The 14104-nt window shown below is 44.0% G+C and overlaps 1 protein-coding gene across 1 annotated transcript; it reads left to right on the top strand.

The window, feature by feature from the left end:
- Positions 1-3467: 3467 nt before the first annotated feature.
- Positions 3468-13428, top strand: SPATC1L (spermatogenesis and centriole associated 1 like). Its single transcript, XM_083631554.1, has 5 exons — positions 3468-3912; positions 7467-7766; positions 8774-9106; positions 10238-10389; positions 13005-13428. Exons 1-5 carry the CDS (start codon positions 3717-3719, stop codon positions 13329-13331), a joined length of 1308 nt encoding a protein of 435 aa, XP_083487680.1. The 5' UTR covers positions 3468-3716; the 3' UTR covers positions 13332-13428.
- The last annotated feature ends 676 nt before the right edge of the window (positions 13429-14104 follow it).

The following is a 14104-nucleotide window of genomic DNA, read 5'->3' as shown; positions in this document are numbered from 1 at the left end:
AGTCTAGATTCCAATATAGGGATTTGTGATATTGGAAGCTTCCCATCACTGAAACGTGGCCTTCTCCATGTCCCAGAAGTTATTGCAGTGGGGCTGCTGCATGTAGGAACCAGACCCATGTGCTGAATAGATGCACAAGAAGTTTGTCATCTGGCCGAGGGTTCATGTGAAAACCATTTCCTACCCAGGCAGCTTGTATCTGTAGCTACATTTGCCATTAACCGCCACCTCCCCTCTGCCAAGCTACTGAAAAACTGGCTGGAGCATTCAAAGGCACGATGGTAAGTGGAAACTGAGTTGTGAGAGGGGTGCAATGATGTGCCTGCATGGCTCAAGTGTGTCCCCTTGCCTTTTGTGACCAGAAGTGAGCCATGCCGCCGTCAGGGCTGGGAGCAGCTGCTGCTTCACCCCCTCTGACCTTGCGCAGCTCTTGGCTCATCCCGACACACGGGGCTGGCGATGGAAGCAGCGGGGAGTCAAAAAGCACCTTAAGATGCAACCGGGGAGAGAGAAGAGCAAAGCATTCAAAAGGCGGCCTCAAATTAGTGCTGGAATTTAATAAAGTAGAACACCCAACACATATATAAGTGAAAATCTTCAGAGGTTTCCCAGTACCATTTTACTGATAAGTTTACTTTTTAAAAAAATAATACTGCTTAATATAGCAACAACAACTTAATAAAAACCATTAAGCGGCTTACATAAAAACAATAACAATTCACCAACAGCATCCAATAGCATTTGAAAAAAACAAAACTACACAAATAAAAATTAGGAGACAGAATCCAGGAAAACTTGGGTAAGCCTGCATATTTTAAGGAAACATTTAAAGCTAATTGCCACCTCCATATCACAAATTACCTGAGGGAGGTCACTCCGGGGATAGCCTGCTGTCCCTGAAGAGGTCCCCTTATGTGTTGTTGCCAAGGGACAACGGCCGTGTTCTCAGTAAACCCATCTTCTGACCTGGTGGTCATAAACAGCCAGAGGGGGATGCTTAGGATGGCTGTTCCATCCAGTAGGTAAGCCGTGCCATTTTGGTCACATCTATACATTTAAAATGCATGGCTCCCCCCAAAGAATCCTGGGAACTGTAGTTTTTATTTTATTTTTTGTTTTTTTTTAAATGATATTTTATTCAAATTTCAAAAAAAGAGTTTACAAAAATAATAAGATAATGAAGAAAGAAAACAAACAATAAAAAATACAGAGTAGAAAAAAAGAAAATAGAAAAAACAGTAAAATAATGAGTCCATCTTTCAATGTCTTATTTTTCCTTCACTTGTTTCCGTGACCTCCTCTCACCTCCCTTTTTTGTATTCCATTTTGAATGGTTAATTCAGCAAATCCTTTCCCTCTTTGTTTTTATCTTAGTTCTTTATCTTAACATATTACAACCTTATAATTTCATCTATTTAATAAATCAATTTTTCATACTCCTTTTTAACATTATTACTAATTACTCCCCACTGTCCATTGATAGAAGACTCTTATGGCTCATAAGCCAGCTCCACGAAGGTACCCTTGCCAGAGTGAGATTCACTCCAGCGGGCGACCTTACAAACTCGATACCAATAAACAAGGGAGTGCGCCAAGGATGTATATTGGCTCCCTGCCTATTCAACCTATTCATCAGCGACATGCGAGCACCCCTAGTCAACTCATCTCCAAGTACACACGCGCCTAGACTAGCGGATTACCGCTGCCCACTCCTTTTATATGCGGACGACGCGGTAATTCTATCCTATACACGTGTTGGACTAACCAGAGCTCTGAAGATCTTTGCCACGTATTGTCAACTCAATCAATTAACCATCAACCATGCCAAGTCCAAGATCCTGATCTTCTCCAGAAGCCGGAGATTATACAAATGGAAGCTTGGTGGGGCAAAAATAGAGCAAGTCCTAAAATTTCAATACCTAGGAGTCATTTTTCAATACAATTTGGGGTGGAAAGCTCACATTCAACACCTACTTAATAAGGCCAAAACCTTGTCATATGCGCTCCTCCGATTCTTCTTTTCGGACGGAGCTTTGCATGTTCCCTCGGCCCTAAAGGTGTTCAAGGCAAAAGTGGTTGCCGTGCTTGCTTATGCTGCCCCGCTCTGGGCCGTGATGACAGATCTTGCTCCCCTTGAGACTCTGCAAAGCCAATTCCTACGTCGGCTCCTAATGCTCCCCCTGTGCGTAAGCAACGCAGCCATGCGACTAGAATTGAAGGTCGCATCCCTAGAAACTTGCCTGTGGAAGCAAGTCTTCAATTACTGGTTATCATTGTGGCATAGATTACCAAACCATTACCTTGCCCAATGCTTATGGCGAGATGAATTCTCCAGCCTTTGGACTAGCAGAATTCATGCCAAACTCCTGAGTTATGGAATCTCTCCCTCAGATTCCCTAAAACTAGACCAAATCACTGCTCAGAGACTGATCCGCCAAAGACTGGATGACATCGATTTACAGCGAAATTATACGCTGGGGGGAGGTGTTTGTTCGCCCCAGAACATTGGTATCACTTTAACTTACTGCGTTCCATCATACCTCTCCTCCCTTTCGACTGTTGCACATAGACTGGCCTTCACCAAAGCGAGGTTTAACGCTTTTCCCTCCAATGTCCTGAGACATAGGTTCTCAAAGGGTCAAGCCCCCGCCGTGTGCGAATGTGATAAGGTGTCGCCGGAGTCGCTCCAGCACATTATGTTCACTTGCCCCTTGTTTAATGTGCTACGGGCAAATTTGTTGGGATCAATCATACAGAAACTAGAGGGTACCCCACCAAAATTCCACCTTGCCCAAATCTTGCAGGACAAGGATACCCACACGACCCTGAAGGTGGCTAGGTTCCTAGTTGCTGTCCTTTCCCAAAAGCGACGCCAAGGAGCTCTACAAGCTAATTAAGGCGTAGTATGCCTTTCCATTTTATAGTATTTTATTGTTATAGTAGTGTTTTAGCGATTGCTTTTTTTTTCTCCTTACGGCACAAGCTGTTATTTATGTGTTGTTTTTACCTGTATGGGCCTAAGGCCGTAATAAATGATATTCTAAATTCTACTCCCCACTGTTTTAAATGCCGCAATGGTTTTGCGGCTCCCAGTTTTTTTCCCCTTCGTTCCAAGTGGCTCTTTTTGTCTTAAAGGTTGCAGACCCCTGGCCTAGCCAGTATGTTCACCACCGCCTGGTTATCAATTCTGAAGCACACCCGGCGATTCCGGAACTCCTCCGTCCATATATGCATGGCCACTACTATGGGGAAAAACTCAAGAAAAGTGACTCGCGAAGGGACGACGAAAAGTGAGGCCGGAGCAATTTAGGCTGCTGTACTGGTTGGGTGCCTGGCCGTGGGCGTGGGCGCCAGCCAGGTGAGTGGGAGGCAGGGGGCAAACGCCCCCTGCTTGGGGCGGAGTCTGGCTCCCACCCACAACCACTCCCCTCTCTTGCAGGAGGAGAGTCTTTCCCAGAATTCTTTGTGAGAAGCCATGTGCTTCAAATGTGGCATGGCTGTGATCTAATTTGACTGCCCAAAGGCCTAGCCAAAATAAATGATTTCAGTGGAGCAACAGGGCGTACTGTTAAGAGGTGGCGACATCATAATGCCGTAGAAACATTCTAAACCTGTTGAGCTTCCTGTGAGCCTTTCAAAGCACTGGGACAAGTGACCTGTCCAGCCAAGGCTGTTCCTTACCAATTAATCCTTCCTCACCAAGGAGGAAGAAGAGGATGACCGAGGAGAGAGAGTGGATGAAAAGGATTCAAGACGAAAATGCGCACCTGAAAAATCAGATTAGGCTGCTCAGGGAAAACTATGAACTCCGTGCTATGTTGGGTCAACAGTGTGACAACAGCAGCCAAGTCCAGTTCTTAACGTCTCCAATTTCTCCTGCGTATACTGATGCTGGTTTATTGGTAAAAGGAGGTAAGGAGCAGCTCTACAAATTTACTTAGAAAACATTTTAGAAATAAACAAGTGATAAGCATATTCCTGCCTATGTGTGCATTTGAATTTATATGTGCAGCTCAGCCAGACGTGGCCTAGTCAGCCCATCTGCGCAAAATGCTCATTAGAGGAAGAGACATTTGTAATAGAAACCTGCATTGGCCGTTGGAAGATCCCGTGATCCCAAGGAGAGCTGACTCTCCTCAGCACCTTCCTGTTTCAGCTTTTGAGCAGAACTGGGTGAAACTACGTAGGCTTAGCAAGCCCATTAATTTCATTTGTATGAAATTTCATTTCATTTTACTTTTAATTTGTATACCACCTTTCTATGTAGAGCCAGTGTGGTGTAGTGGTTAAGAGCGGTGGACTCGTAATCTGGTGAACCGGGTTCGCGTCTCCGCTCCTCCACCTGCAGCTGCTGGGTGACCTTGGGCCAGTCACACTTCTCTGAAGTCTCTCAGCCCCACTCACCTCACAGAGTGTTTGTTGTGGGGCAGGAAGGGAAAGGAGAATGTTAGCCGCTTTGAGACTCCTTCAGGTAGTGATAAAGCGGGATATCAAATCCAAACTCTTCTTCAAATCCACACTCTTATGTTACTATACACAAGCTGAAGAAACAACAAAATAGACAACAAAGAGTACACACAAAATAGCAATCTGATCCAATGCAAAAAGTCATAATAAAAACATAAGTTTAAAATAAACAATTTATATCAAATAAAGCAATATTAAGTAATCCATTAGAAATAAAGCATATACATTCATCAACACCATTCGTAGCTTTAGTTACAAAGGCAAAAGTAGACAGGTCTCTGTCTTGGGGAGATGACAATGTCATGACACCTTTCTGAAATCACCGTTCTGAAATCAAATGTCCTGAAATCATGAAAGTGGAGCAAATGCCAGTCTTTGTATGCAACAGTTCCTGACCAGATGATGGCCACTGTCATCTGGTTTAGGTACTTAAATATTCAATTGCACCTCTACCCGTGTTTAAGGTGGCTAACAGCAAAGAGTTTAGCACAAAAAATGCAATGATAACAATAAAACTAGGTAATAATTTTTTGGAAAATTAAAAGTTTCCAGGTTTGTGTCTTAACATGCTATTCACTCAGTATAAAATTGGGTTTTTTTTTAAAAAAAACATGAGCTGGAGGCTGATGTGGCTGAAATTTGAGATCTATTCTGAGGAAGGACTTAAACACTTGAAGTTGGAGTGGGGGAAGAGTGGACTGGTTGCAAGTCAGAGGAATCGACACTTACCCTGAAGGAACTGGTGCAGGACAGGATGTTATGTCTGCTACGCCTCTGGGGTCTCCCCCCCCCACCTGTCCAGGCATTCATCATTCTCTCCTGCTGCTGCTGCTGCTATAGCAAAAAAGGTGCAACTTAGTTCAAGAGATGGGGAAGAAAGAGATGGGGAAGAAAGACGAAGTTGATTGACTTTATGGGATTGGCAGAAATGACTGGCAGAATCCGCGACCAGGGAGAAGAGTCGGCAGAAGAAGAATGGAAGAAATTCAAGGACTACTTACAAAAACACTGCAATATTAATGAATGTTGAGTGATGCAGGATTGAAATTAAGTGGTTTCTAGCTGTAATGGTACAAAAGAATATGAAAAAATGGTTCTTTTTTCTTTGTATATAAGTAAAAGTTTAAGCTATAATAATTTAAGAAGATGGATAGAAAATAAGGGGTTTTTTAACTGTAATGCTATGAGATAAGGATTTGCTGGATAAACAATTTGAACTGGAATACAAGAAGGGGAGGCATGAGGAGGTCAGGGAAATACGTTATTGAAAAATAAGTTATGAACTTTATGTGTTTTTATTATTTTTTCTTTTTAAATTTTTCTTTGTTTGTATAAAATGGAAAATTCTAATAAATATCTTATTAAAAAAAAAAAGAGATGGGGAAGAAAGATGGCCCCAGAAAAGACACAATCAGTGCTGAGAATTGCTTATGCTGAGTCAGTACTATTTAAAGGTAAGGGTAGGTATGGTGTCTGTGTATTTGAGGGGGTAGAGAGAGGAGAGTCCAAGACATTTTGCTGCATGTGGCGCTGTGGCAAATCCCCCTCTACAGCCACCCCCTCCTCACCACCAAGGTGCGTCACAGCCAAGGTTGGTCAAGTTGTTTTGATGCCTGAGGCAGAAAAATCCCTCAATTGCCTCTTCTGGGGAAGTAAAAATCCAGCAATAATAAAGGCTGCTTAATAATAATAATAATAATAATAATAATAATAATAATAATAATAATAATAATTTATTTATACCTTGCCCTCCCCAGCCAAGGCCGGGCTCAGGGCGGCTAACAAGCAATAATAAAAACAAGTTGAATGATTACAACTTAAAAACAACATTAAAATATTGAAACGTTAAAATATTAAAATGTAGCCTCATCGCAGGAGGAGAAGGAAAGGAAAAAAGAAAGATGGGGAGGGAATCAAATTGGCTCCAAGCCAAAGGCCAGGCGGAACAACTCTGTCTTACAGGCCCTGCGGAAAGAAATCAGATCCTGCAGGGCCCTGGTCTCATGAGGCAGAGCGTTCCACCAGGCCGGAGCCAGTGCTGAAAAGGCCCTGTCTCTGGTTGAACCTAATCTAACTTCCTTAGGGCCCGGGACCACAAGGGTGTTGCTATTTATGGACCTTGAGGCTCTCCGTGGGGCATACCAGAAGAGGCGGTCCCGTAGGTACGAGGGTCCTAGGCCGTGAAGGGCTTTATTTTTTTTTAAAATAAATTTTTTATTAATTTTCCAACATATATCAAAACACAACACAACTGACAATGCACAAACAAACAAAAATACAAACACGTATAGTTTCATAACCTCTTTTTCTTAAACCTTATTTCAACGACTTCCCCATACCTCCCTTTTCTGCATCCCTATTTTAAACTTTTCCAGCAACCCCTAATTTCAATTACTTATAATTCACTTTCTTTAATCCTTTTTCTCTTACCCAATTATTTGTCACTGCAATTCTGTTTTACATTACCCATAACATTTTAGCACTCATTAATTTTACAACAGTTCTTAAGATAAGTTTTGAATTTCTTCCAATCTTCTTCCACCGTCTCTTTTCCTTGGTCACGGATTCTGAAGGGCTTTAAAGGTCAAAAGGTCAAAATGAAATTCTCTCCCTCCCCGCCCCCCAGATAAGATCCTCCTTGGTGCAGAGGAGCCAATCTATCTCCCTGTCTTTACAATAAGCCTGCATATTGGGCTGTTGCCATATATTTGGCGGCAATTGTGATTTTCCTCTTCCATATTCTCTCAAGAGGAGTGGTTTCCTGTTCTATAAAATAACATCTCATCCTCAGACACATAGGGCAAATATTTGGGTACCTTCCAAGCTGCATTTTTAAATTGCATAGCATGTCTCTTTAAGGGTGTACGGCACCTCTGGAACTTTAATCTCAAGTTAATTTTCTTCTCTGGAACAGAGACTCTGACACAGATGTCAGTCAACTACAAATGCACAAACTGCATTCCTTGCTGTAGTTAACAAAACTGTATGTGTTGTTGTAGCTCAGTATATTGGAAGAGAAGATTTTGGTTACTGCTCACACGTCATCTCCAAGGAGCCCACTGTTCTGCCCAACCCCAGTGCCCAGTCACCGCTGAAGCAGCTCCAAAATGAGCCTCCCCCTTTTCAGCCTAGAAGTGGAGAAAAGAAACCCGGACATTTGTCAAGCATGTCGTGCTCCACCATTGGAGGAAAACAGCTGGAGGAACCCACAGAACTGATGGGACTCAAGAAAGCGTGGCTGATGGACGGCCCTTTCCCCGGCGGCGATAAGGCTCAGACGCCCTTAGCACTAAGCGTGGGTGAGAAACGGTCACTGGATGTCCACTCTGGGGAAGGGAGGAGGGTGTGGCAGTTTATTTTATGGATAATTTAAACAGGTTCCAATTTCAACCCATCAGATCAGACATAGCATTGATTAGTAGCAGCTATTGCATGTGATGGGACGCGGGTGGCGCTGTGGGTTAAACCACAGAGCCTAGGACTTGCCGATCGGAAGGTTGGCGGTTCGAATCCCCGCGGCGGGGCGAGCTCCCGTTGCTCTGTCCCAGCTCCTGCCAACCTAGCAGTTCGAAAGCACGTCAAAGTGCAAGCAGATAAATAGGTACTGCTCCGGTGGGAAGGTAAACAGCGTTTCCGTGCGCTGCTCTGGTTCGCCAGAAGTGGCTTAGTCATGCTGGCCACATGACCCGGAAGCTGTACGCCGGCTCCCTCGGCCAATAAAGCAAGATGAGCGCCGCAACCCCAGAGTCGGCCACGACTGGACCTAATGGTCAGGGCTCCCTTTACCTTTACCTATTGCATGTGATAAAATCCTATCTCTGGGCCTATTTAAATGATAGCCAGCTTCACATGAGATGCTTTGCTCCCTGCTGCCACCACACACTGGTGTTAGCTCTGTGCCTCCCTGTGTGTGACTTGTAGGTCATGTCACTGGTTTGTTAGCTGCAGAAGTGGACATTTCTGAAGGCCACAGCTATTGGCATGGTTTGTAGTGGTGTACAAAGCTACATAAATTGTGTTGCCTTCCTGGTTAGGTTGTTAACAGAAATCCATTGGCAGTTGGTCTGAAGAAGAAGGGAGGGGAAGGGCCTCATGACGCAGCTCATAGTGCTGTCAGTTGGTGAAGGCAAGGGAGACGAAGCGGGAGGGAAGCCACATTGTACTGGGGTTGGAAGGGGCCATCAAAGTGTGTAGTATTGGACCTATTGGACAGGGAAGAGCATGGGAGACTCTCACGCATCAGCATTTTGTCTTGATGTTTCTTTGAATTTGGAATAAACCCTTTGCTAAATGTGCTTTGTTGTAGCTCACTACAAGGCTGCAAGACTACTCAGTTCAAAAGACACGGCGAGTCATTCACCATCGTGGACAGAACAATTAGCTTCCTCCAACCCCACACGCTTGGCGAGCAAGGAGGAAGCTCAGACCACATTTTCAGATGACCTCAAAATACGCAAAGGAAGTTCTTCCTTGGGGATTTCTGAAAGGCAGTCCTATCACCTTTTGGGCAGCGCCCAGGACTCAAGCACAGGCAAAGCACAGCTTGAATCTCAAGAGATGCCCAGGAAGAAGAGAGTCTGGTTTTCTGATGCACCAGACACAGACAAGTTAAGGAAGTCCCATACGTTCTACTTGAATGGTAATACTGAGACATGGCATGGGGCTGGTGTAAAAGACTGGTGTACCCCCTAGTGTACCCCTTTCCCCTTCCTACTTCAGATGTCTTCTAAAAGTCTGGTAGTTGTTTTTTCCTTTGACATCTGGTGGCAGGGTGTTCCACAGGGCGGGTGCCACTACCGAGAAGGCCCTCTGCATGGTTCCCTGTAATTTCGCTTCTTGTAGTGAGGGAACTGCCAGAAGGCCCTCGGCACTGGGCCTCAGAGTCCAGGCTGAATGATGGGGGTGGAGACGCTCCTTCAGGTATACAGGACCGAGGCCGTTTAGGGCTTTAAAGGTCAGCACCAACACTTTGAATTGTGCTCGGAAACGTACTGGGAGCCAATGTAGGTCTTTCAAGACCAGTGTTATGTGGTCTCGGCAAACACTCCCAATCACCAGTCTAGCTGCCGCATTCTGGATTAATTGCAGTTTCTGAGTCACCTTCAAAGGTAGCCCCATGGAGAACACATTGCAGTAGTCCAAGCGGGAGATAACTAGAACATGCACCACTCTGGTGAGACAGACTATGGGCAGGTAGGGTCTCAGCCTGCGCACCAGATGGAGCTGGTAGACAGCTGCCCTGGGCACAGAATTGACCTGCGCCTCCATGGACAGCTTTGAGTCCAAAATGACTCCCAGGCTGCACACCTGGACCTTCAGGGGCACAGTTACCCCATTCAGGACCAGCGAGTCCTCCACACCTGCCCGCCTCCTGTCCCCCCAAAATAGTACTTCTGTCTTGTCAGGATTCAACCTCAATCTGTTAGCCGCCATCCATCCTCCAACCGCCTTTGTTCCGATTCAGCAGCAAACAGCGGGTTTCCCCAGGGAAAGTGGCAGGTCCAAAAACAAAACAAAAAGCCCTGCTCAGACCTTGACGTGGAAAACATGGACCCTTTTCTAGAAAGCCTGGTGCAAAAGGAAGTCTGGATGAACCCTCAGATAACAAGTTCACCAACAGAATATAGATGGATGAAAGTGTGATTGGCATCTCAACTACCAAGGAGATGTATACATTTCAGACATGCCTGTTTTTAATATAAACTCTGGCCTCTTATAGCTAAGGCCCAGTATATCTACAAAGTAGCCTCTTTCTTTCACTTCCTTGTAGATATAGAGATTACTCAGAACAGCAAGAGGAACGGGCGCATCGTGGGAGAGATTGCCTTCCAGTTAGACAGGCGCATTCTTGCGCATGTGTTTCCTGGCATCACAAGGCTCTACGGGTTCACAGTGTCCAATATTCCTGAGAAAATCAAACAGGTGAGTCCCAGCACTTTGAGGTAAAGTTGTCTTTTTGTCAAAACGTTAGTCACTTAGGTCTCAGAGACCTGCTTGGCCATAAAACAACTTCCTAAAGACGTCTACCTATTGGTATCACTCATTATCACTCCATACCCAGTTGTTAACAATGCCATAGTATCACATCCTGTTGAAGAAGCAACCATATTACCAGGGTACCTTAGTACTTTCAGTTAACTCTAATGCAGCTGAAAATTACAGAGCAGATTTGTTCATAGGTCTGGAGAAGATTTACATTTCTGCTAAATTCAGCTAAGTTCCTCCTTAGTTTCTACTAAATGCAGATAAGAGCCATATTTAAATTGTTTTAACTGGAATGCCTATGAGAATGAGAGGGGAATTATTGGTCCATAAGGTGCCTCCAAATTTATTAATATCTCTAGATATCCCACCATCCTTATGGGCAGGGCTGGGCCAAAACATTTTGGCACCTGAGGCAAACCACAAAATGGTGTCCCAAAGCGAAGATCTGCCTTGTTAGGAACAAGCTGGGCTGGAGACCACCAGCCCCCTATTAGCCAAGAGGCTACTGTTAGAGGCACTGGCAAGAGGCTGCCCAGGCAATGGCCTCCAAGGAATGTGCCACAACGTTTGCTTGTCCACGCTTCCACTTGTCCTGCTGCTTCCCCCCAAGGAAAACCTGCTCTTTACCACTGAATTGGGGCAAACGTCAGTTGGGTTTTCCGTACATTGATGCTTGCAAAGAGCTGGTTTTCCTGGGGAAAGTGGAGGGGCAAACAGAAAGGGTGGACGAGCCTTTTGTAATGGAGGCTGTTATGTACTGAGTTGAATAGGATCCAAACTGTAGCAGTCTGATTGGTCCTAGAACAATAGGATCCAAAAGGCAGCAGTCTGATTGGTCCTAGAACAATAGGATTCAGAATGCAGCAGTCTGATTGGTCCTAGAACAATGCAGCAGTATGATTGGTTGGCAGGAACCACCCAATCATGCTCCAGATAGAAGTGAATCCACAACCTGATTGGCTTACAGTAGAATTCCAGAATTAGCCAATCATGTGCAGCCCATTGTGTAAATAATGTATATAAAGCAGATACTTTGAGGGGACATTCATTCATTCCTCCTCACCACTATGAGCTGAATAAAGAGCATGAAATCACTTTGCGACTCTGAGTATATTTCAGAGGCATTGCTCTGACACAGTGATAGGGGGATTCCAGATGGGGGCTTAATCCTGCAAACGGGTCACTGATGTGTTGCAAATGGGCCATAGAATTTATTTTGAACCTTATCAGATTTTTTTTCTGGGAACAGCAAATCCTAATTAAGGGGGGGGGGGAAATACAGGTGAGTATTTTGACGTCAATGGCATTATGTGAATCCTGCAAAAAAACTTGCACGCACCGAAGCAACCATTCCATAATAAACACCAGTCTGTAAGCAGCCATAATATCAGTAAAGCCTTCCTTGTTTAGTTTTTGCATAGCAAAATTCTGCCCAGCAATTATCACTTCATTATATTGTTTATCTTTGATTTGCTCTCTTGTCTCCTAAAAGCTGGCAGTAATTAAGTCCATGTTGCCCTGCATCTCTCTGTATCTTTTTAAAAAGCTATTTCAAGAGTCTCAGAGGGAATTCTGGTCTGTTTCTACTTAACCATAAATATACTGAAATCATACATAGGCAATTGATATTCCCACAGTGACTTTTTACTTACTTAGTGTGTTTATGTTGTTTTTGCAGCAGTTATTGCTTGGGATGTGTCTGCTATGGTTGCTAGAAGTCATCAGATTTCAGTAGAATTATTGCTCCTAACTCAAACTGCGATGCATTATCTGAAATTTGGATAGCAGAACATTGTCTGAGGTGTAAACAACACCAATGAAATATTTTAAATAAATTGTTTTTCTTTCAGCTGCTTTGGTGGACACTTTCAGTTTAAATTTCCTCAGCTAATTTACTATTCCCAGAAATTTTTTGAATATCTTGTGTGGATTTGGGGTATCATTCAATGGGCAGAGCTCACGTCTTGTCAGATTCTGGAGACAATTTCTCACCGAGAGAACTCTGTTTCCCAAAATACACACTTGCTGTTAATATGCCCGCAAATCCATGCCCACTTTGGTCTTCTTTGGTCGGACCCAAGATAATGATATAATCCATTAATGTGTTTGCACTGGTAAAATGCTTGTGTATCATGGCCACAATCCAACATCAAATTAAGCACTCGTAGGTTTCTTGATTTTAGCAACTGAACTTTCGAAGCACAGACCTTTTCGCTTCCTGTTTTGTTAATAAATTTCATTTCTGCATCCATTACTTTACTCTTCCCCCCCTTCCTCCCCCCCTTCAAATATTCAGACCTTGCCCAACTTGCACTGAGCTTCATAGTTAGCCCTATGGTAGGCAGAAACTTGTTACAAACGTCTAAAATTTATTCCCTTACAAAACAATGCAACAAAACTTTTGATTTAACTTGACCCTATTTCTCCTCTGCTCCTATTGATGCTAAATTAAAATTAGGATCTTTAGCCCTTCCATAAAGTGCTAGCAGTAGCTTTTAAAAATGTATATATGTATGTGTATATGTGTGTGTATATCTAATGAAAATACCTAGGTCTCCATGAAATCCCTAGATGGCTCTGTGGACGAGAAGAAGTACCGAGCCATGACCCAGCGCTACTTGGACCTGACGGCTCGCCTGGAGAAGATGGGCTACCACGTGGACGTCCACCCGGTGTTCAGTGAATTCCTCATCAACACGTACGGCATCCTGAAACAAAGGCCAGACCTCAGTTCCAATCCCTTGCACAACAGCCCCGCGGACCTCAGGAAGATGGTGATTGACATTGTCCCATCCAAGTTCCTTGGAGATACCTTGCTGCTCTTGAACTGTTTGTGTGAACTTTCTAAAGAAGACAACAAGGCCCTGTTTGCCTGGTAGTAGTGCACCTGCTGCAGCTCTTGCCCTCAAATCTCTACGGAAAGAACACACAAACAAACATAGCATATATGTAATAAAAGGATATCTGCTGAAAGTGGGCATGGAGTCGTGTGGATGCTTTTTGTATCAGGCTCCTGCTGACTGAGTTGCTGCTTGTGGAAGGGTTTGTTCATTTGCTTTCGGTTAACTGTTACTCTCTTGTTTTTTTTATCAACTCTGTACTTTATATGTGACTTGTTCATAGCTGCTATGAGAGCCATATTTGGGCTAGATGGCACATAATAAAGTTTAGTAAAAATAAACTATATAAGAAAATAAATGTAGTTGTTAGCACTCAGTTCACAAATGCCAAATTAAAGCGCTGCACTGTTTGTTAAATAAGGAAAGACATGACTGCCAGCTCTATTTTTCCCTCACATTCTGCTTGAGATGCAGCCCTTGTGACAGCCTGAATGAGCTTCTGAAAGGCATCTGTTCTCTGTAGCTCATACTCTAGGATGTTGCGTATGGCTATTTATCTCCTATATCTGACTAAAGAGCCTTCCCTTGTCTGAATTCTAGCTCCATGTGGTCATTGCAAGGGGACCAGGAGTAAAAATTGTACATTGTCAGTTACATGTTGTCTGGGTATGTGGACATCTGCCACGAACCTAATGAATGATTCTAGTAAAAAATGGTGAAGATGCATGTATTTGCCTCCAGGTAGAGAGTTGCCAGTCCTGCTCTGGCCTCCTTTGGTCTGCTGATCTATCTGCCATGGACGCTTTTGCTGA

Source organism: Podarcis filfolensis, assembly GCF_964270895.1.
Source record: "Podarcis filfolensis genome assembly, chromosome: 1".
NCBI classification, from domain to species: Eukaryota; Metazoa; Chordata; class Lepidosauria; order Squamata; family Lacertidae; genus Podarcis; species Podarcis filfolensis.
The sequence above is the reverse complement of the archived record's forward strand: the minus strand, read 5'-3'. Positions and strand labels throughout refer to the sequence as shown.